Source organism: Sander lucioperca, chromosome 8 (genome assembly GCF_008315115.2).
Source record: "Sander lucioperca isolate FBNREF2018 chromosome 8, SLUC_FBN_1.2, whole genome shotgun sequence".
NCBI lineage: Eukaryota > Metazoa > Chordata > Actinopteri > Perciformes > Percidae > Sander > Sander lucioperca.
Window position 1 is genome coordinate 17230779 of NC_050180.1, and position 22840 is coordinate 17253618.

The following is a 22840-nucleotide window of genomic DNA, read 5'->3' on the forward strand; positions in this document are numbered from 1 at the left end:
TTTGCTGAGAACTACAGAGCCCAACTGTTTTAGGGAATTACTGAGCCTTTGTTTTTGAAAGATTTGCCATTTTAAGAGATTTGTCATAAATCTATGTAGTAGATAGTTCCATCAATCAAACCTTAGATGACCCGGCTTCACTGGGAGTTTTGGAAGTTCTGGACTTTGTGGAGGAAGAGGGACTTCCGTTTATGGAGCCATTGTTTTCTAGAAATGAAAAAGAAAAATTGAACAAATAATATACCTTAAACTGAAAAAATGTGTTAAGAAGAAGGGCGAAAATTCCCACCTACCTTGTGTTTGTGGATAGTGATTGTAGCAGTACAGCCTGTAGCATGAAAACACAGTTTTACAATCAAACCAAAATATATGTTTTTTTTATAATTTCGCCATACTGCAGTACAGGTTGATTTAGAATACAAGACAATTTTCTAGACAGGTAAAGAGTTATGTTGGACTAACCCAAATTCCCCCCGGTCTGCATCCTCAACAATCTTCGCTTTATCTTGAACAGCACACGGGTAGTGGTAGGACCTCTTGCAGCGTCTGACTTCACACCCAGCAGTGGCACCCTTTAGCTTACAAAAGTTACATATCTAATGCAAACAAATGAGTAACACAATTAAAAATAGCTTCCAGCACACAATTATTGGATTAGGCCTATGCATATGTAAAATATGATCAATATCAATAATATTTACCAGTTTGCTTCCTCGTTTCACCTCACTCAGCACATCCTCCACAAAGAAACCAAAAAGATCGTCAAACTGTGGAGAATTCCGGCAATAAAGACCTGAGGAAAATAACTGGAAAAACACACACACACACACACACACACACACACACACACAAATAGAAACAACATGAGTGAGGAGGAAATGTCTTGGGACAATAACACTGTAATTCCAAGAAAAACGTGTGTTTCACTGTAGGAGCAGGAATGAACATCAGTTGTAAAAAAAAGGGCTTTATTGGATACAGTAAGTATAAATAAAGGGCAATACCATTTGAATTCAATATGACACAGAAATTGGTAAACATGAGCTTTGACCTAGTCCAAGTCAACAAAGCTGGGAAATGTCATTATTATTAAGATATGAAATCTCAAGCTGTAGTAATATTGACTGATTAAAGAGCAATGCTGATTGTGCTGGTATACAGTATTGGTTGATATTTGATATACCAGTATTGGCGAATTTGTCAGCTGATATGTAACAAGAAACTGCAGTACAGAGGAATGGCAAAAATATGTAGTATGTACATGTAGTATTGACTTGACTCAAATCTAAGACCCGTGTGAGTATCACAAAATGACTAACGTCTTGTAACTTATTTTTCTCAAAAGAAGATTCTTATGAATGCAAAAGATGCAGCTTCATCTTCATCATTACCACATTCTTTATCCTTTATGAACGAAGGAGCTCCACACTTTGTATGAAGTTTCTATTGCAGTTCATGTTCTCTTATCTGTCTCCATCTCCATCTTTTAGATAAACAATATCATTCACCATTCTGCCTGTGTATCCTTTTAGCATGAGAAGGGTCTTCAACCCGGTGTTACACCGGTGCTTGCTCATTTTAGCTCACTAGCTAACGTTACTCATTAGAAGTCAATACAAAAAAGCAAAAGAGATACTTGCTAATATTTACCAAACAGTTCTGATGAGCCGTGACTTCATCATTAGTTGATAACGGTCCGGTTGTCTTCGTCTCTTCAGACCGTTGACAAAGCACACAGCACACTTTGTCACCGTCGCCCATTTCTGCCTATTAACGGCAGATGAACTTTTTTTTGTCTAAAATAACGTGTTTAATTACAGTCCACCTAGCTAGCTACACACGTCCACCTTAATTCAGAGCTGTTACAGTATGATCGTAAACAACTTCCTTGCGTTTATTTCACCGCCCTTTGCATTGGTTCGCGGTTGCCAGGTTGTATACTGCGAAATATCCCCCGCGGACCTCCCAAAATCCCACAGGTTAATTTATTCTCTTGAGAACGAAGCTATTTGTGGGAATTTTACACAACTGTATTGTGTTATATGAATGCAGATGATTAAAATCACTTTTTTAATCCAACATCAATATTATTATCTTTTTAATTTTAAAATGTTTTACATATACTTGTTCTGTTGCTGTGTATGGCTTTATTGACACATTTTCTCGTCACTAGAGCTCCAAACTCACGCACTCATAATTCACAGTTACAATGATTAATATGGCTATGTCGAAAAATGAAAATAAATAAAGATTGCAGTAGCTTTTTTTCCCCACTGCAATGTATTGACATTTCGGATTTAAGCATAAATTGTGGGTTTTGACAAACTTGGCAACCCAGTTGAACAGTTTCACTTTCATTTCTGTTCCCAAGTATTTTGCCCTCAAGCTATCTGAGGCCTCTGTCTCTTTGTGTGTACCAGAGCCATAGCTATCACTCTGGTGTTTAGTATCTGCACCCACGAATCCTCCAGATGTTTCAGAAATGCAAAATTGACTTTAGCTGTAGAAAAATGGATCGGTATTACGCTATAAAGGGCGATAATGAAACAAGATCAGTGGTGTAAGTATTCAGATGCTTTACTTAAGTGAAAGTACTTATATCACAATTTAAAAATACTACGTTACAAGTAAAAGTCCGGCATTAAAGATGCTATTTAAGTAAAAGTATCTCAGAATAAATAGGACAAAGAACATTTTCTTATTAAAACGTAAGCACTCAATGGAGAAAAACGGCCCCTGTGACTTATATAATACTATAAATTATTATAGAATTAGATTATTATTACTCATGCATTAATATAAAAGCAGAATTATAGTTGGTTGAGGTGGAAGTCATTTTTAACTATTTTGTACAGGATTGCAACTAATGACTATTTTCATTATTGATTAATCTGATTATTTTTGATTGATTTGTAAAAATTCTAAAATACTGAGAAACGCCCGGCCATCACAATCACCCAGAGCCCAAAATTACATCTTCATTACATTTTTTTTCTTCCACCCAACAGTACAAACCGCAATATTATTAAAAATACATTAAAATAATTATAATATTATAATAAAGAAATGCAGCAAATCCTTACATTTGAGAAGCTGGAAAATGTTTGGCATATTTGCATTAAAAATGACTTAAACAAAGACCAAAATAGTTGCCAAATAATTTTCTGTCAATCCAGTAATTGATTAATCAAATAATCGTTTCAGCTCTACTTTATCTACTCTATTACTGTACGGATGGTTTAATTTATAACAAAATTTATTAAGCTCTTCAGATGTTTTATTTGAAAAATCCTAATTTTTAAAGTAACTAGAAACTAAAGTTTAAAAAAATGTAGTGGAGTAAAATGTACAATATTTTCCTCTGAAATGTAGTGGAGTAGAAGCATGAAGTGGGATGAAAAAGAAAAGACTCAAATAAAATACAAGTATCTCAAATCTGTACTTACCGGTATGTACAGTACGTGAGTAAATGTACTTAGTAAGTGAAAGACATAAGTGTACCTCGCAGTGCAATCAGGTATCAAGCCTTCATCTATAAACGAGACCAAAGAAGAGACAGCGACTGAATTATCACAAGTCATTTATGTAAAAAAAAAATTAGACAGGTCACAAAGTAGTGACGTCACCATACTTAATGTACAATATAGCATCTCAAAATAAACATTTCATGACAGACGGATATTAATAAACAATATCTACATTCAGAACATGATCCCTCCACGCATAATAAGTTAGCGCTATACAGTGATCTCTGATTATTTACATGGAGAAACATTTTTAACTGTAGCGTACATGAAAACTCACAGAGTTAGACCATGAGGCCCTCAGACCAAAAGCTTATACACAAAGTCTGGGCAGCTGGTGGCAGAACAGGTTTCAAAAGACAACAGAGAGACAAATGACAAAGACAGGAAGAGAGTAAAAACCCAGTAAGAAAAGAAGACTAAATATATGTGTATGTGGGTTTTTCGTTTCTTAAAAATAAATTAACACATGTAAAGGAAAAGCAGCGGACAGGGGGTGATGAGACTCTCAGAAAACATTCATTCAAGCTAAACAAACTGTACGCATGTATCTCACTCCCTGTGTTTTATGTACAGTGACAAACTCCTGCCTGGGTGAACACAAAGACAACGGTCATCCACATATAATCACCAATCTTTCTCCACTTTCAATGTGAACACAAATAGATGCATTTACTGAGATCAGTCCCGCTGGCCTATTCATACATCTATTATATTATAAACACAGGGATCCTCTGTTCTTCATAAAAAAACAAAATACAGACAAGTGTATGACTAGAGGAAGATCACTTTACTATACTGTGTCTGTGATGCATTTATCTATCCAATATTCTGTATCTTCACTGCACAATTGCACCACAATAAAGTCTATGACATGTGCACATAACAGATAATTGGTGCATGTGTATGATTTAAAAAAAAAAAAAAAAAAAAAAAGACAAAATACAGCTTTCTCTGGAAACCTGACAAAATTCTTTAAAAATACAGATGTTGGCAATACAGCACGGATAGCCACATGATGCTAGCATTCGCGAGGGCAGTTTGGTGATGGCGGAAGTGATGAGGAGTTCAGGGTTTGATGTCAGAGAAGCTTGTGTAGGTCTCACTGCAGCTGGACGATGTGCTGAGGTTTCCAGAGCCACTGCATTCTGGTAGAAACACACATAAATTGAGAATTAATGTCAGGTGTAGTATTCTTGCTTAACAACTATCTGCTCAAGGTTCAAGGTTCTTTATTAATCATGTGCACAACAATAACAGACGATGAAAATCTTAGGCCACAGCCACCTCTAACAATGCTCATTAAATAACTAACAAAAAACACAATAAAAGCTAAATCTGAATCTAAGACAAAAGAAAAAATAAAGTAAAATAGTGCAAGTTAAGATAGACTTAAATATAACAAATATAATATGAAAGTAGTATAATTATATAATAAACATATTTGTATAGACAGTATTGCAATGAATAAGACTGAATGTAACAAAGAACGTAGTAATGAATATATGCATAATTATATAATTTAATATATACACCACACACACACACACACACACACACACACACACACACACACACACACACACACAGGTATAAAATGTGTGTTAATGTGTCACACACTTTATTTGGGATTGTTTGTTTGAATACCTGAGCTGGTGAGGGACTGGCATGACTTGGACTTTCCAATGAGCGTTATAAGATTAGCAGCTGCGATCCAGCCCTCCTTAGAGCTGCTCAGGTTACGTACAAACCTGGATCACACACACACACACACACACACACACACGCGCACGCGCGCACACACACACACACACACACACACACACACACACACAGTACTGTTTTAGCAGTTCTACTATAATCTATTTTTTTTAATTTCTCGTAGGCAGCAGGAAGGCTGAACTCTCACCACTGTCCGTCATCCCCTTCCTTGACCAGCTGCACCATGTCTCCGCTCTTCACTGAGAGCTCTTGAGCCCCCTTCTCATAGTCAGCCATCACTGTATATTTTCCGGCACACTGTTCAAAGTCCAGACAAGGAAACAGAAAAGGATACATACTAAAATTAGAAAATTAGGTCAAGTTAAGTCAAATTAATCGAGAGTTACATTAACATTTATGATAGTTCTGTGCTATGAAAGGACAAACCAATCAGATTTTGTCCCCACAATGTGATGAATACAACTACAGGCATGTTGACACGTCTGTAACACACAGTGACTCACCAGCTTCTTGCCGTTGTCGTCCTCTGGGTCAGAGTTAAGAGGATCCTCAGCACTGGAATAGCCGTCATGCTCCTCTGAGGCATCCAGCGACAGGGAGGCCTTGTTCCAGCCTGAGACACACACACACACACACACACACACACACACGCACACACACGCACACACACGCACACACACACGTGTTTAGTTTTTAGTTTACAGCTACATTCATCTTCAGCTGCTGTCAAACATGTGCGTGTCCTGCAGTGAGAAATCTACAAAGAGTGAAAAAGTGAGAGAACCACAAAAAGATCTTTTGAACAGAGAAGGAAACACAGCTAATCCCATGAATCCCAGCATGACACAATCAGTTCCACAACTATTACCAAAAACTTTGAGACTGGGGAGACAGGCATGCACCTTCATATTTTAAAATCTCTGACTCAAACAGAAAAAGTGTCAGGCAGAAATTCTTCCATATCAGTGTTTATTTCTATGATTTGAACTAAGCCTGAAAGCAGTGTGGCGATGTGTAACAGCAAAGCAAAAACCGAGAAAGGCTATAGAGTTTAGGTTTATCGCAGTGAAACAGTGGGCCCAACACAGTGTACCTCTCCACTTTGTCTGTAAGAGACTAGGGGTGCTGATCCACCTGGCCCTGCTCAGGTGGAGAGGGGGAGCACCTGCATCTGAGGGACAGGAGGCAATAGAAACACAGCTAATCACTCACCCTGCAGCAGCTACAGCCAATGAAACTTATCATTGTTAGAGACTTAGGCTGTGCTCAGGCATCATGGATGAACAAGCAATCAGACAGGGAGAGTATGCAGTTATTGTTGAACAGACTAGCTACCTTTGAAGCCGAATGGCGTGGGGTCACTCTGGCGTTTTGTCTTGTGATCGGGGCTCGTGGGAGATCCTGCCGTCAAAAAAAAGAAAAAGGAGGGACAAGGATGGTTGTTGAGGCAAGAAAGAAATCAAGACCAGAACATTGACATTCAAAAGGCAATTTCTGATGAGAAAAGCGCTTTCGTTATATGGTGAACAGCAAATGTTCAGCTCTGACTACAATGACACAGACGTACGATGAACTGACAGCTGGATCAGAAAGGTTGAGGAAAGATGACTAACACAGAGGTAGAAAACTAATTCTAAGAAGGAGAGCACCTGCAAAATGCACCTCAAAGTTCAGCAACATAGGCCTTCTTCAGAGAAGATATTTTGACATGTCAAAGCCGGAAAAGCGCAGGGGCAACTAATAAAATGAATGGTGGCTGAATTCCATTTACTTTCTTCAGTTTCAGTGTCCTGGTATTTCGCACACTGTCTTACTGTTACTGTAATGGCTTACTGGGGCACTTTAACACAACAGAATCATTGTGAATGTTTTTAGTAACACCTTTGCTTTTCCCACTATGACAAGTCAAAGCTGAGAAAGAGGCATTGTGCTGGATTGAATGAAACTAGGGTCTAGAGCTGTGTGATACCTGATGACCGGAAGATCATCATGGATGGTAATGTAAAACTTTTATCATCAGTGGTTGAGGGCTCTGTGAAGGGAAGCATGCAGTATTTGACCTACTGATGAAATGTCTTTGAAGTATATTACATCTTTGTTCATGTTGTCCTTCAGAGACTGAGGTTAACCTACTTGTCTTAAGTTAGATGAGAAGATAGATACCACTCTTATGTCTGTACAGTAACAATGAAGCTACCACTAGCAGCTGTTAGCTTAGCTTAGCATAAAGACTGGAAACAGGCTCTGTCAAAAATCTGCATACCAGCACAGCAAAATCCAACCAGCTAACACGTCATATCTGGTTTGTTTAATCTGTACAAAATCCTTAAGTGTAAAAACGACAATCTGTGGTTTTACGGGGAGGTATGAGCCGGACTATTTCTTGGCCGAGATCAGTAACTGACTTTTCAGTAACTTGTCGTCACCATAGAGACATGGCAGTGGTATTGGACAGCAAATAAGTGATTTTCCAAAATGTCTATTCTTTAAATGACTCAACAAAATTCTTTGATTTCGACTAACTGGAAATACACTATTTCATTTCACAAATGCAGGAGATGATGTGATATGTTGGATATGAAATTGAATGAAGGTCCTGCAGTTACCTTTCTGAGCTTTGAGGTTACTGAAGCCCTGTAAAGTAAAGCGCTTTTTAGCCACAGCAGCTCTGTCTGAGGTAGGGCTTGTCACAGCCTCATCTGACCAAGACAATAAGGCGGGACAAACAAAAAGAACGAAGGAAGAAGGAAGGAAGGGTAAGTTAATCAAGTATAGAGGAAGAAAAGGAATTAAGGGGGAAGAAGGTATATGATTCAGTGGAAAAGACAGGGGTTAATCACAAAATACAATAAGTGTATTGTAGTTTGTACAATGCATGCACTACAAATGCTTGAGCCAGATTTGTTAACAAATATAAATAAGTAAAGGGTTTCATCTGTCTGACTGGAAGTCTTTTAGTCTCCCTACTCACCTTTTCCTGTTGGCTTTGGTGAAGAAGAGGAGTTGGCATCAGGATTGCAGGGCTCAGCTTTCTTCTCCTCTCCCCTCTTTAAGCTCTCCTTACCAGACTTTAATGGACTGTGGGTGGACAAAAGCAGAGAATAAGATGCTTCAACAGACAGATTTTTCCTGATCACGTGCAGATTAATTTTAAAAGGCTGTCCCAAATCAAACTGTTTAAATTGTGAAAGAGAACAAAATTAGGTGGGAACTGTACAGACTTACCTGAGGCTGGGCCCAGGAGGGAACTGGGAAACCTGATCTGGTGCCCTCTGCTGGCTGGCTTTTGAAACACAGAGAGGGAGAACAACCACCTCAAAAACACCCATGATGAAACATTTTGGAAAATAAATGTCTGTCATAATCCTTACTGATAAGAATACTATTGTTTCACTTGTCTGGTTAAACATGGATGTCAGTATTAACATGACATTTAGTAATAGATTTTAAAGAACATCCTCTCTCTGTACCTCTGCACGCTTCCAGCTGGGTTGTCAGAACCTTCCTGATCTCATTTACCCAAGTGGTTTTTACTTCAGCAGTTTGCGCCTGAAACAGGGTTAAACAAATATTAAAAAAACTCAGTGTAAACTGTATTATGCTTACCACTGTTACACTGAGGTAGACATCCATATGTATGCCTAATTGTTCAGTACATTGTACTTCACGAGTAAGCCCGTCGTTATATTGTATTTTTCTAATTGTCAACAAATTCCATAAAAGAAAACTAAAAACCAGCAATGTGTTATTGCATCTCTCAAAATATTTTTTTTTCAAAAGGCTCAATTTCCTAAAACAGCTAGGCACTCAAAATGTACAGTTTTTGAGCAAACATTACTAAAACAACTGCAATTTTTGCATTTGTTGGTCTTAATTTTCAGCTTCATATTTCTAAGTGCAAGTGAGAATTTACGGGATATAGATGAAGGATTGACTGAGCTCTATGGCACAGAGCACTCAGGCTTTGAATACAAACACAATGCTTAGTTGGATCAATTTCATTGGTTCATTTACAAAAAAAATGTAGAATATCAACAGAATTAACTTAGTATTATTACTGTACCTGAACAATATAAACCTCTTCCCTGGAGTTGCACCAGATTTCAAACTTCTTGTTGTCTCCCTTTGCATTCTCAGTAATGCCGACAGCACTCATCTGTTAAAAAGATAGCAAGATGTAATTTATAAATATAAATAGTAGATGGCAGTATTGGAGACAAACACTGCAAAATTCTCAACATTGCAACCGTGGAGGTGCTCACATTCAGAGATTGTTTGAAGCTGTATGAGGGAGCTTTCTCGTAGCCTTCCCCGTTCTCCTCCCTCCTCTTGCAGAAGAGCAGGGCCTTCTCGTGGAGGAAGAGGTGCCTCTGCATGGGCTTGAAACGGGCCAGGTCCTTAACTTTGGCATGACCTTTCTTGTGCTCCGTCCACACGCTGAATGAGCCCTGCATCAGCAGCTTACCCAGCTCACTCATATTACCCTGAGAAAAGAAAGAGTTAAAGATGCTGTGAGATGGAGCCGGTCGACCGCATGCTGCTTTTGCTCTATAGTCCATAATTTGATATTAAAAACAACTCAATCTCTGTCCCATCAATGCATCTCTTTTCTGTCTAGTCTCTGTGATGTGTTATGTGTCAGTGTTCATCTGGAGTTTCTGCATTCAGACCTGCAGTGAGCCGGAGGAGGCACAGTATATATTGTTTATCATTTGTTTTTTCGTATTTTAAAATTTTATTTGAATTCCTGTTTTGTTTTTTTTATCAATGTTTGACCTGTTTATACTTTGTGTTTATCCTTTCTCCTGTATATGACTGAGACAACCATGCAAGAAATCCAATGTGCTAGGTGCTGCTAGCCCAGGACATTACACTTCAGCATGTCTCGGTCTATTTTACGTCAGTGACCTATAAAAAGCTTCTGCTCTGTGATTCATAAAAGCCTGCGTTCTGTTAAATGTCTCACCTCATATCCTGTAATGGCGATGAGGTGCATGGAGTCATTGACAGCCTTGAGGATGCCCAAGATGGCGGTCAGTGCCTCCTGCAGGTCGTCGGCCCCCTCACAGCTCTTGCTGTACTTCAGCATTTCCTGTGGGCAGAAACACAATAAACATGCAGCTCAGAGCAATGACTGAAGACCAGAAATTCTAATCAAAAGACAAGAGATAGTATCATACCTTCAGTAGCAGCTGATATTTGGTAATCCTCTGAACAGGCTTCAGCAGGTAGGAATCTAAGCCCAGTTTATGCTCCAGCTTCTTCTGACACTCCTGATGGGAATACAAAAATAATTGTGTCAAATAAAACACAGTAAATATTTATTTAACAACTTAATAGTTTCTGACTGTGTTCACCTGGAAGAAGGCGCAGTCTGAGCACTGCCTCCAAAGGCTTTCAGAGCGAGGCTTGTTGTGACAGTACTTCTCATAAATCTGCAGGTCTGTCATCTAGAGGACGGCAGGGAAAACAATTTCTATTCAAGAAACTGTTTCATCAGCAAAGTTGGATTCACATCTCTGTGCTGAAAATCTCATCATTCACTCACCCTCTCTAGAAAACACCTTCCAACCAACTCTGGGCAGTCGGTGTACTGTTCCAACTCCCTCAGAAATGTCCTGGAAACAACAAAATTATGTTATTGATGAAAGAGATAGAGCTTTGGGGGACTAACAACAGGTCAGTATCATCAATGACAGGCAGATGGCGCTCTCTCACCTCTCATGGAAGTGGTAGATTTCTGACATGTTGCCGAACAGAACCTCCTTTTTGTTCTGCAAAGGAGCGGGGATGAGGTGAGCCATTGCTGCACTGTCCATCTCCGAAGCATATCCCTGCAACACACACAAACAAAACATGAAAATCTAGACACAAGTAAAAGACAGAGAGTAATACACATTTAGTGGAGTGAATAAACACCTGTAATACACAGAGCAGCTCCTCCACGTAGGCTCTCTCAGTTTCCAGCAGCTCGTTCATAACGTGCCTGCAAACAAGGACAGAATAAAGAGTGAGACGGAGAGAAGGGCAAAGCAAAAGAGAGATCAAATGAAAGATTTGATTCAGAAAAGATAGATGCACAGCTCTCTAGATAATGAGATAACTGTTTTCACACAGTCCATCTGCTGTGTAATTTGATTACAGATGAAAGAGCAACGGCTGATCCCTCACCTCCTGAGCACCGCCAGGTTCTCCTCCTCCTCCGACAGAGAGGCATGTCTGCTGTTACTGTCTCCGTTCTGCAGTTGGCCGTTTCCCTGGGAAGAAAACCCACCATGATAAGGGACAGACAATACAAACTTTAGAGACAGACAGCGTGCAGACACAAAGAGAGTCATGACAATGCTCTACACTCACTTTCTCACAGTTGTTCCCAGAGTCTGTATCTGAGCACTTTTTGTCCTGCTGTGCTCTGTGTGCTGTGGAAGGGGACGAGGAAAAAACAGTCAGAATAAATGTAGGGAAATAAATAAATGTTGCATCCATCTACTGACATACCATTATATATTGATGGATTGATTGAAATTTTTATTTACGTGTCATGCCACTAAGTGGCCCATCCCACACGGAATTACATGACACCAATACAACAGTAATTAATTCCACAGCTTTCAGTCCAATGTGCACACACAACATTCTCCACTTTGCACAAAACAAAGAACAAATAAAACATATTACAGCAGCCAGTAGAAGTAGATTATCTAAGCAAGTTTTGGTTGGTCATTAGTCCACACTAATATTTGAGGTGTCACATGCTTGGTAGTCTACGTATAAACTAGAATTAGAACATATGAGTGAGGAAACAGATATACATGAATTAAGAAATGATGATTGAAACTTTTTTTGTTTTATTAGAAATTACTGGGATGTAATAGATCTAGTACCAGATATGTTTATTAAAATTACATGGTTTTGGAGTTTTAATGGTCTGACATATACAATGTTTTCTATTACAGTAAATATTAAAATACATTTTAAAAGAATATTAATATAACCTATAAATGAAAAGTATAGGGTGCAAGAGTAAGTATAGCCCTTTTGCACTGAGGCTTTATTGTGCTGAGAGAGAACTATACATTTCAGAATGGATTCTAATCTCATCTTGTTTTCATGTTGTAGCTACAAATTCAAAGCATTCAAATTATTTCTGCTGCCTTTTCAGTCAGCAACAGCAAATCTCGATGAATTTTAATTTATTTTTTAAACCAAATGAGATAAAGTGTAGAAAAGTGTCTTGAAGTTTACAATATACATCATGCTGCCAATACATTATCTGCAAAATGCAAAAGGAGACCTGAAGAAAGCCTGATATGCAAAGAAATAGACATTAAAATAAAGCGTTTTTCATTTCTTGTTAGAGGATTGCCTCATTTAAATTTGTGTTTATTATATTGCTGCTATTATGTTGATACAAGCTTTTTACTGAAGCTTTTCGCAGGAGTTTATCTTCTCATTCAGGAAAATAAAGATCATAACAGTCCTCATGAATGCGTTGTGTTTTCTTTTAAAACTATAAAACACAGACCAAAAGCCATCCATTAATGTGTATGCTTATGGATGCTAAGACATCACTAACATTCCTAAATTCTCAAGTACCTATCCCTCAGTTATAATGTCTGTGTTATTTGTGTCTACAATGAAAGTTTCTAAAATGTAGCGTCCATGTTGTTTGACAGGTAAGGCACAGTACACACCATTAGTGAGGTCCATTTTATAAAGCTACTCTATCAAGTGTTAAAGGGCTGTTAAAGTCTAAAGGTAAAGTCTGATAATGTACATTTAAGCGATATACATCATGTGAATAGCATTAGGGCCATGCAAAGAATGAGGAGGATAAAAGCCTCTAAAAGGCTCTGCAATGTGTGAAATAAATGGACTAGGTGTGGATGTGTGGAGACTGACCGGGCGAGCTGAGGGGGGATTTGATGAAGGCTTCAGGTCGGGGGGCTACCGGCTGCACCGGCCTTGTCTGTTTGGCTGCTAGCTTCTTCAGGCTTACCCTCCTCTTGTCAAACATCTCCTGCATGGACGACTGCTTCTGGAAAACCTTCTCCACTTGGTCCTGATACACAAGAAGTTCAGAGGAGTGTCAATACTTGAGTGGGTATTTTTTCTGTCAGCATATCATTAGAAATGAACATAAATGTCTTATGTCAAGTATCTTATTTTAATTTTAAGACAAACTTACATCTGTAATAGATTTTTGGGATAGCTATACAGTATAAAAAATCCTCTTGGTTGCTTTTTTCCCAGCACAACTAACGATTAAGACAGTTTCTCATGTCATGTAATCAGATAACTGAAAGAGCAATGGAAATTACTTGCACAAACTGTTCATCCTCTTCTGTGTAGCAATAGATAACACTAACAGACATAACATCTTCTTTGTGAAACAAAACATTGTTTTTTGTTTTGTTTTGTTTTTGAAAATGTGGTCAAACATTTTGATAAACTCTAGCACAAATGATATCATACTGATGTGAGAAAAATGTTAACAATAGGTCATATCGGTTTTCAATAACTGCCCTAAAATTGTCACATACACACATGTATTAATTGTCACATTCCATTTGACACTGACAGACTGATGTTTAAAAATGCAACACATTTATTCTTTGTTTGGTCGTCTTACTCTGAACTGCTGGTTGAGCACTGCCTCATAATCACTCCAGATGGTACTGAGGTCTGTCAGTTGGTTCTGGCCTGAGTTATCCAGGTAACGCTCCAGCTCCTTAAGGGCTAACTCCGCCCCCTCATGTGATTGACACTTGTCTACTGGCTGAGATGCAAGCAGGTATATACCATCATCAACCCATTTAGAAGCCTGAGGAGGACAGCAGAGGAGAAAGAATCAGTAAAAAAACAACAACAAACAAGACAAAGCAACTACACCGGGAGTGTGTGGTCTTCTTACTCTCTCCAAACAGTGGTGCAGCTCCATGGCTTTGAGGAGGTGGTCCTTCTTGGCCCTCAGGTTGCTGCTCACATCCTCATTGATTGATCTGAGCTCGCTGCACTTGGGCTGAATGGAGTCTTCAGCATAGTGGGAGTTCTGGATCAGCTCATCACCCTCATGGGCCAACGACGAGACTCTGTTCAGCACCACCTGTGGACCAGTGGAGTCATACTTGTTAAGTATTCCTTCTAACTATGAGTCGTTTTCTTTTTGTTTAAAGATTATTTTTGGGCATTTTAGGCCTTTATTTTTATAGGACAGCTGAAGACATGAAAGGGGAGAGGGAGGGGGAATGACATGCAGCAGCGGGCCGGGGTCGAACTGGGACGAGGAAACCTCTATATATGGGCACGCGCTCTACCAGGTGAGCTACCCAGGCACCCCTATAAGTCATTTTCGACAAATTGTTCATACCTGGATGAACCTGAATTTTGAGTTATATATTATAACTCTTGAATGCACTGTCCAATTGTATGCACCATATCTCTGAGAGGTCCAGCAAAATGTGATGGCATTTTGCCCATAGGTGGCACTATATCAGAATCAGAATCAGAATCAGAAAGGGCTTTATTGCCAAGTACGTTTTTTACATAAGGAATTTAATATATCAACATGTTTGCGCTTGTTTTGAAAATGTGATTTTCTGTTTTTATTTTCTTATTTATTATTGCTGTCCATCCCTGTCTGTCTGTTATTTATTGTATGTTAAGTGTATTTTTATGTGCTGCCTTCTTGGCCCGGGCTCAATTGTAAAAGAGATTTTAATCTCAATGTGATTTTCCCTGGTAAAATAAAGGTTAAATAGAAAGAAAAAAAAATTTGTCTTGGTGTTGTTGGTGCATGTCACACATTCTCTAAATATAAGAAGGATAAAAAGAATATAAACAATATAAGTATAAACATATACACACAGGATGTATTAATGTATGTTAAATGAAATAATACAATAAGTTAAAAAGTAGTAAAAAGGAACGGTACAGCAGAGTAGGTACAGTGGCATGAGGAGCCAGAGGTGGAGTGTGGGGAGAGTCAGGGTGGGTTACGGGCCTTGTTGATAAGGCTAGTGGCGGAGGGGAAAAAACTGTTCATGTGGCGTGAGGTTTTGCAACATTCCCAGACATGATTTAAGTACTGGCCCAAAAGCATGGCCACCATCAGCCAATCAACATGACTGAAATGTGTATTTTGATGCAGATCTGGATCCAGATGAGGGTTAAACTTTTTAAAATATTTTCTAAGCAAATGTAGATGATTATGCAGCCTTGGCAGTGTGTGTTTTTTAAATGAAATTATGCTCATTAAGGCCTTTTTCAAGAAGTACTATGTCGATATTTTACTTTATGTATTATGATTTTATGAATATGATTATAATAAACACATTATTTTGGCTCACTGAGGTCTGTTTTATCCCACCAACAACAAACCCACCCCATTATAAACGATATTACTCATCTATTCATGTCATGGTTAAACAAAGCTTTAGCTTTGTGAGGGGTGAGGTATTACTTACACACACTCTCTCCTCATAGGTGGTGAGTTCACACAGAATATGGTCAGCGTGGGCTGGGCTGATCCCCACTTCAGAGAAGGTTGCAAGTTTCTCAGACACCTGATCCAGCAGAGCCCTCACCTGCAGCAGAAATACCACAGTTAGTTTTCCAGGTTTAACGGGGATCATGTGGTCTCTGTTGAAGTCTTTTATGGACAATTTTACCTGAGCTAACAGTTTCCAGCTCACCTCTCTGTAGTTGTGCTCAAAGTGGCGCAGTTGGAGACACTGCTCCAGTTTGGTTTGATGCCTCACCCAGAACTCATCAAAAGCCCTTTCTGTCTCATCCAGCTGAGACAACAGTCTGAAAGAAGAGCGGAGAAAGAGATGGGGACAGCAAGAGACCGAGATCGATTGTTAAAAAACAGCCAGGAGACCAAAAGCAGTGAGGAGAGAAATGAATAGAGTAGAAAATGCAGTGGGGATTCTGATTGAGGTATTTGGATATATTTTCTGTGCGTGTGTGCGTGTGTGAATGTTATGTAGAGCTAATGCCCGTTGACACAGGATTCAGTGCCCTCAGTGTTCCTTAAAATACCGCACTGACTAACCTCAGAGCACACTGCCTTGCCAACTATTATTACAACTCTACTGAAGGCAGAGCTGAGACAACTGTGAACAAATTATCTGTCATCAACAACAACAAACAAAGTCTACTGGCTTAAATCTTTGTTACATGGATCAATCAGAGCGATAAACAACAATGATAGCACAATATCTTTAGTCCGGCGCTGACACTGAAATGACTACAGTGTGCATCTTAAATGTTTAGTAATGTTATGTAATGGTTAGAGATAGAGGAAATGTACAGATCAGTTTGTTTAAATATGAAAAATAATAATGACAAATACCCATCACAAATGACAAATCTTTCCAAACCAATATTAATAAAAACACAAAGATATGAAAGGTATATGTAATTGAGAAAAGTAAACAAACACTCACATTAAGAAGCTGGAACTTGAAAATGTTTGGTAAATTTAATAAATGGTTTAAAGGATATTTAATTACCATGATAAATTACAAAATTACAAATTATATGACTATTTTCTTTCAACTGTTCACTTATCTCTTAAGCATAAGATAATAAAAACATGCTTTACATTCAGTTTCTGAGTGTCACCTCAAATAGTTTTGACACCTTATTATTTCAGTGTCAACAATAACCCAAATACAGTGTTACTGTAACCATAATCATTTTCAGTTGATATGTATGATACTGTATGTGACAGAACCAGATGTGTTAAACATCTGAAACATTATCTCTTTCATCTGGCTTGTTACTTTATGCCCATGATAGTCTGGATTATTTGCTCTTTTACATAATTACAACACAGAGTCTGGTGTTTAGCATCCTGCAGCTTTATCAGCTCTAGTGGTTCTAACCTTTGCACTGTAGCCAGGTTCTCCAGTTCATCCTGGTTCATGTTGTGGTCGGGGTCTCGCACCACAGGCTCATTGATGCTCTCCAGCAGCCTGCTGCCCTGACCCAGAGCTACCAGCAGATCCTCCTATAGACAACAATTACCGTTTTAATACCGAAAACCGTGATAATTTAATTTGACTTTAAAGTGTTCATGTGTACAGTTTACATTTACATATTGTTCTTTATGTCTTAGCTTGAATGTTTGGATTTGTATAATTTAAACCGGCACTACTGGAAATGTTCCTGACAAATAAGCTGTTTACATGCTGAACCCTTGTTCCTTTGATGTTAAAAGTTGCACTTTTCATAAGGTTTTGCCTATATTTTTGTAATATAATAAACACTGTTACACTTTTTTAAGCTATTTCAGCTTGTGTAGGCCTATCATTGCTTTCTGAACATATTGAACACACTTTTAAAAATACCGCGATAACACTGAAAACCGTGATAATTTTGGTCACTATAACCGTGACGTTAAATTTTCATACCGTTACATCCCTAGGTGATATAATCCAAATACATAACAAATATACATACCTAATATACTGTATACATATAAACAATGTATGTGTATGTTAACAGTGTTACCTTCATTTTGTCTTTCTTGTTAGTGTGGGTGCTCAGCAGGATGGTTGTGGCCTGGATTTCATTGGGGAGTTCAGTTTCAGCCAGCTCAGTCCCAAACGACTGCAGGGTCTGTGCAGTTTTCTTTACCATCAATGCAAAGCCTTCAATAGCCTGATGCATGCAAGCCACAACAAAGATTGTCAGCATGCAATGCTCATAATGTGACCAAGAAAAAACAACAATTTGCAGTGACTTCATTTTTTAGATTCAGGTGATCCTGATGTAGTATACTTTGTAGGAGTTTTTACAGTAGTCTTTTCTTGATTGTATTAGACAGAATTAATGGAGGGTTTAATTCTTGTTAGTTTTGGCCATGTTTTGATGATATCATTATCATTTATTAACTTTTATTACACTATAGTATGTTGACATATATGCAACACACAGACATATAAGGGTAGCTTGAGCATCTCAAATTTAACTTATTTGTCTTTACCTTTTACATGTACTTTTTCACAGTATGTATTAATTCATGTCACTCATAAAGTGCCTTGTAATGTGGAACAGCGTTATGTTGTCCATGTTGACCACTAAGGTGGTGTACAGTGTACATACAGTGCGGTGAGAGATCCACTTCTCATGGCAGTACTCCTGTGTTCCTCCGAGTTCCTGGGTTAGCTGGGAGCGGTCGATGTAGGAGTGCAGCTCCGTTATTGAGCTCAGCATGATCACCTGAAACAGAAACACCTGAAACTATTATATACATCGATAATAATCATATTAACTAGCATTTTAGGTACTTTTATGAGCATTCTATTAAACTCTTCTTTCTTAAATAAGTTGGATTGGTCCAACAAAGGGAAGAAATACAAGTCACTGAAGCAGTGTTTCCAGAGGTAACAGGAGTGACTGTACGCACCGGCACCTTCATCTTGAACTCATCCTTGTTGAACTTGAAGAGGATGTCAGAGAGTGTACGCTGCAGGAGGGTCGTGGGCCTCAGAATCAGAACCAGCTGGAGGTTCCCCGGAAAGGAGCCCTGAAATGAGAGAGTGGATGGAAACGCTCACTTATGCAACAGAGCAGACAGAATCCTCCGCTCTGAGTCCATTGTACATCACGTTTCTGTAGGAAAGGTTCTGTTCTTTCTGCTGAAAGCCTGCACTTCCTATATATTATTCCCTGCTCTGGTATCCCATGTAAAAAAATCTCGCTCAAACACATTAAAGCATGTACGTGGAGTGTGTAGAGTACAAGAGAATGGGAAAGATGTGGGAGATGTCAGACACCCTCCTGCAGAACTGGGCAACACAGCAATATTATATCGATATCGTGATATGAGACTAGATATCGTCTTAGATTTTGGATATCGTAATATCGTAATATGGCATAAGTGTTATCTTTTTCTGGTTTTAAAGGCTGCATTACAGTAAAGTAATGTCATTTTCTGAACTTACCAGACTGTTATAACTGTTAGATTATTTGCCTTTACCCACTTAGTCATTATATCCACATTACTGATGATTATTTATCAGAAATCTCATTGTTTAAATATTTTGTGAAAGCACCAATAGTCAACACTATAATATCGTTGCGGTATCGATATCGAGGTATTTGGTCAAAAATATCGTGATATTTGATTTTCTCCCAGCCCTACCCTCCTGTGGCAGGGACATTAATCTTCATGTCCCCGGGAGGCTTCTGCATGAATAATGAGGTAGACGGATTCACCACCAACTCATACATGTGTGCAGGTGCATATATTAAGATATCCTAACTAAGCAAAAAAATGGTTTGTTAGATACTTTCTGAACATCCTTGTCATATTTATCATGCTATGTAGATACCACACACTCAGCTCAGCCCAGCCAATACAACCAATAAAATGCCAATTAAAATGTCACGATTGACACACACTGACAGATTAAGTACTGCTGGGAAAGAAGTTGGATGATGGTTGAGGGTGGACACTGATCTTCCCTGTGATGCAATTGTTAATGCTACTTTAATTAGCTAATGACCTAAACGGCTGCTTCGTACAATTGGCAACCCTTCCCGAGTGAGTTGGGGAATGCTGCTCTAAGCAGAAATGACAATGAATGCAGTGTTAATACAAACCACTTGGGATAGGCACTGTTAATGGAATTAATAAATCAATTCAGTGTTTGTCCTTGCTGACCTGCCAAAACCAGGAGGAACACTGTGAAAATGGTCACTCACCATCTGGAGAAATGAAAATGGTTGTGGGACATACTGCTGTTTTTATATCATTGTAGTAGTAGGTGCTACTATACAACAAAGAGCTGTTATATGCAGTGTATTTATGGTTAATTGTTTTGAACATGGTGTGCAGCACACTCAGAAACTGGTTTTCAAAGGATAAGTCTGGCAAGAGTCTTCATTTTGCTTAATGTCAACAAAACCCATGAAAAGATCCAAATTAAAAACTGATCATAATTGATCCTACTGACAAGTATTCCCTGTGTAGCCAAAGCCTGATATATCTTATTCTTTGTGCCATATAGCTTTGTCCAAAAACAAAAACAAAAAACATTCATGAGAACACTGATCACTGGGTAAAATGTTCCTTTATTACAATAAAGATTGGCAGTGTAGTTTATTCTGAGTCAATCCACAAACATCCAGGTACCATAAATCCTCACTCTGCAGCTTAAAATAGTCCCCAATTAATACACTATTTGAGTTTTTGAGTAATGTTTGCTAAAAACTACAGTGCCCTGCTGTTTTAGAAAATTATTTAGCCTTTTATAAAATATGAAACTATGTATTCATGACCAAAGATTTACGTCTTCAGTAAGAATTAATGGGATTAGGGCTACAGACAGGGTAGAGTATTCAGAAAGTATTCAGAGATGCACTAAGATAGGCATTGGTGAATTTTCGTCTTTTCATTGGTTTTGTTGACATGTCTCCAGCCTTTGAATGTATATTGCAGCTTCTAACCATTCAACCGTGCTGCTTGGATATGTGGTCGCTGGCAGTCATGGTCATGGTCTACTACTTGTTCTTGTTACACACACAAAGCCTTTGAAGAAAAGCCAGACAAATGACAAGGGAGGAGGGTTTGCTTTAGGGACTGACAGTAACTCTGCAGACTTAATTAGGACCAGTCTATCAACACACTTTCTGTCTGTCATCAGATCAAACTAAGCCATACACTGCAACGGGCTTTTTCTTGAAACACACTGACCCACAAATTTACACAAGCACATGTATACACAAGTGTGCTCATTAACATAGACACACAAAAAGACAAAGGGAATCCTTAGACAGGATGAACATTCAATGCCCTCGTATATTTTTCTCTCGCACACACAGGCACACACCCTCATAACATGTACACACTGACTGAAAAACCTGGCTGAGTGAATACATCCCAGTATGCATTGAATATAATGGGATTTCGCCAATGAACTAGTCTCCACTACAAAAACATACAGTATAAGCAGCTTGAAAAGTGCCAGTTTTCATCATCATCCATTTAGCAGCCTGGCTGAATCACCCCAAACAGGACATTATTGCAGGGATGACTGAATGCCCCCTATTACCAGCCTGTCAGTCTGTAAAAGCCCCCCTTGTGGGAATAATAAAGCTTGATTTAATTTGAAATGAGCGATGTGGTCTCCCATGTCTCTTGAAACCACGCATGGTGATATTTATCTCTCATTCTCTCTCAGACATTTCATCTTTTTCTACATCCCTCTCTATGTTGAGTTATTACTTAGCTGTCTTTAGTTAACGATACTGTAGAACTGTAAGGATCTCTCCAACACAAACGTTCCTCTGTTACCTGTACTGTATATCAACAACAATAAACATGTCTGTACTACACTTGCAGGGAATAGAAGCTGAATGTTGATATAAATGAAGCTGGAAAAATTGTTAAAAACTGACTAATTGAGCATGAATCATGGTGCTATTCAACTGTCCATTGTTTTAGCCCAAAAAGAAATATGCTGGGAGATTGTGTGATGGGGTGATTCTTACCCACGCACATTGTTTTATAAGGAGAGCTACACAAAACATGAAGTACAGATGAAAAGATAGGCATACCAGCTCCCAGAGGAGAAGACTGAAACAACTGGAATGAACAAACGAGAGCAGAACCCGGATTACTTCTGATGCTCTACCACTGCATTTTATTCCGAAACATAAATTTCATGACTAGTATCAGTTCTCGGTCTCAAAAAAAGGTAGAATGAATCATCAAGTAGCAATGAAAGAGGTGATAGGAAAATAAGTTATGTGCTAAGGACAACTGTTTCTCTTCCTGCAGGAGCATGAAGCAACTGATTACAGTGCAGAAAACTGAAAATATGACTCAAACTACGTCTCTTGAATCACAGCATGAAAGTCTAATATGTCATAATATGACGCAGAGATGATAAGTGAGACATTTAAATAAATGAGTCAACAAAATAAACATGATGTCCTTCTGTCTTTTTTTGTTTGCTTATTTGTCCCTGAGGCTTTGGAAACACATGGCAAGCTGTGGTGGTGATGGGATAGAGTTCAAGGATGAGGCTGGCTCATATCAACCCCACCAAGGTGGTAGTGATATTAGTGGTGGAGCAGCGAGACAGGGATGGGGACGCTCCAACACCTTTCTTTGGCGTGACAAACCTCCTCCCCCCTATGGGTGATGGTACAAGGCCAGTGCCTCTCAAACCTGGGCAGGGTCCTCTTATTTCAACAGTTGATTAAAAGGGCTGTTTCCCTCCCACACAGACACAAAGACATTAACGTCACAGACAGGAAGTAAGTGCACGGCCACATGTACATACACAAAGGGCAACTTACTGCGATACGAAGCAGGGTCCCCTTCACGGCCGCCCATCGGTCTTGCCGGCGATCGATGACCAAGATGAAACCCACGCCCGTTGAAGACAAACTGGAACACACAGAGCAACACATTCACCACAAATAAAACAGTTGTCTATTTAACAGCACAGTAACAGCACAGTAAATGGTGAGAGGGTAACACATTCACTTTTACCTCACACTGACAAAAAAGTATTAAATAAATCACACACTGCAGCATAGACTGAAGGGCCACAGACTCTTAAAAAAAAAAA

General features: G+C 38.8%; 2 protein-coding genes across 16 annotated transcripts in view; both read right to left on the reverse strand.

Moving 5' to 3' along the window:
* phf11 (PHD finger protein 11) overlaps positions 1–1905 on the reverse strand; it is a 30018-nt gene extending 28113 nt beyond the window's left edge. For all 4 annotated transcript variants that reach the window (XR_004104031.2, XM_031293953.2, XM_031293962.2 and 1 more), the window contains exons 1-5: positions 1651–1905; positions 702–806; positions 463–596; positions 294–328; positions 122–207 (exon numbers count right to left, since the gene is read on the reverse strand). Coding sequence is in view for 3 of the 4 variants with exons in the window: in XM_031293953.2 (XP_031149813.1) it covers positions 122–207; positions 294–328; positions 463–596; positions 702–806; positions 1651–1761 (471 nt within the window). In the remaining variant the exon portion in view is untranslated. The remainder of the gene's footprint in view (positions 1–121; positions 208–293; positions 329–462; positions 597–701; positions 807–1650) is intronic.
* Positions 1906–3563: 1658 nt separating this feature from the next.
* Positions 3564–22840, reverse strand: part of mcf2lb (mcf.2 cell line derived transforming sequence-like b) — a 44300-nt gene continuing 25023 nt past the window's right edge. For 6 of the 12 annotated variants that reach the window (XM_036003914.1, XM_036003911.1, XM_036003915.1 and 3 more), the window contains 31 exons: positions 22566–22656; positions 18664–18783; positions 18360–18476; positions 17766–17915; positions 17138–17262; positions 15941–16055; positions 15713–15832; positions 14161–14352; positions 13879–14070; positions 13149–13308; positions 11604–11665; positions 11418–11503; positions 11166–11232; positions 10965–11080; positions 10795–10864; positions 10604–10696; positions 10427–10519; positions 10213–10338; positions 9509–9730; positions 9310–9402; positions 8717–8795; positions 8472–8529; positions 8218–8324; positions 7853–7945; positions 7216–7278; positions 6582–6647; positions 6340–6417; positions 5750–5859; positions 5434–5543; positions 5172–5275; positions 3564–4672 (listed from right to left, as the gene is read on the reverse strand). In XM_036003914.1, the coding sequence (XP_035859807.1) occupies positions 4593–4672; positions 5172–5275; positions 5434–5543; positions 5750–5859; positions 6340–6417; positions 6582–6647; positions 7216–7278; positions 7853–7945; positions 8218–8324; positions 8472–8529; positions 8717–8795; positions 9310–9402; positions 9509–9730; positions 10213–10338; positions 10427–10519; positions 10604–10696; positions 10795–10864; positions 10965–11080; positions 11166–11232; positions 11418–11503; positions 11604–11665; positions 13149–13308; positions 13879–14070; positions 14161–14352; positions 15713–15832; positions 15941–16055; positions 17138–17262; positions 17766–17915; positions 18360–18476; positions 18664–18783; positions 22566–22656 (3358 nt within the window). In that variant the 3' untranslated portion in view covers positions 3564–4592. The remainder of the gene's footprint in view (positions 4673–5171; positions 5276–5433; positions 5544–5749; positions 5860–6339; positions 6418–6581; positions 6648–7215; positions 7279–7852; positions 7946–8217; positions 8325–8471; positions 8530–8716; positions 8796–9309; positions 9403–9508; positions 9731–10212; positions 10339–10426; positions 10520–10603; positions 10697–10794; positions 10865–10964; positions 11081–11165; positions 11233–11417; positions 11504–11603; positions 11666–13148; positions 13309–13878; positions 14071–14160; positions 14353–15712; positions 15833–15940; positions 16056–17137; positions 17263–17765; positions 17916–18359; positions 18477–18663; positions 18784–22565; positions 22657–22840) is intronic. The other 6 variants (XM_031293904.2, XM_036003912.1, XM_036003913.1 and 3 more) reach the window with 5 other exon arrangements.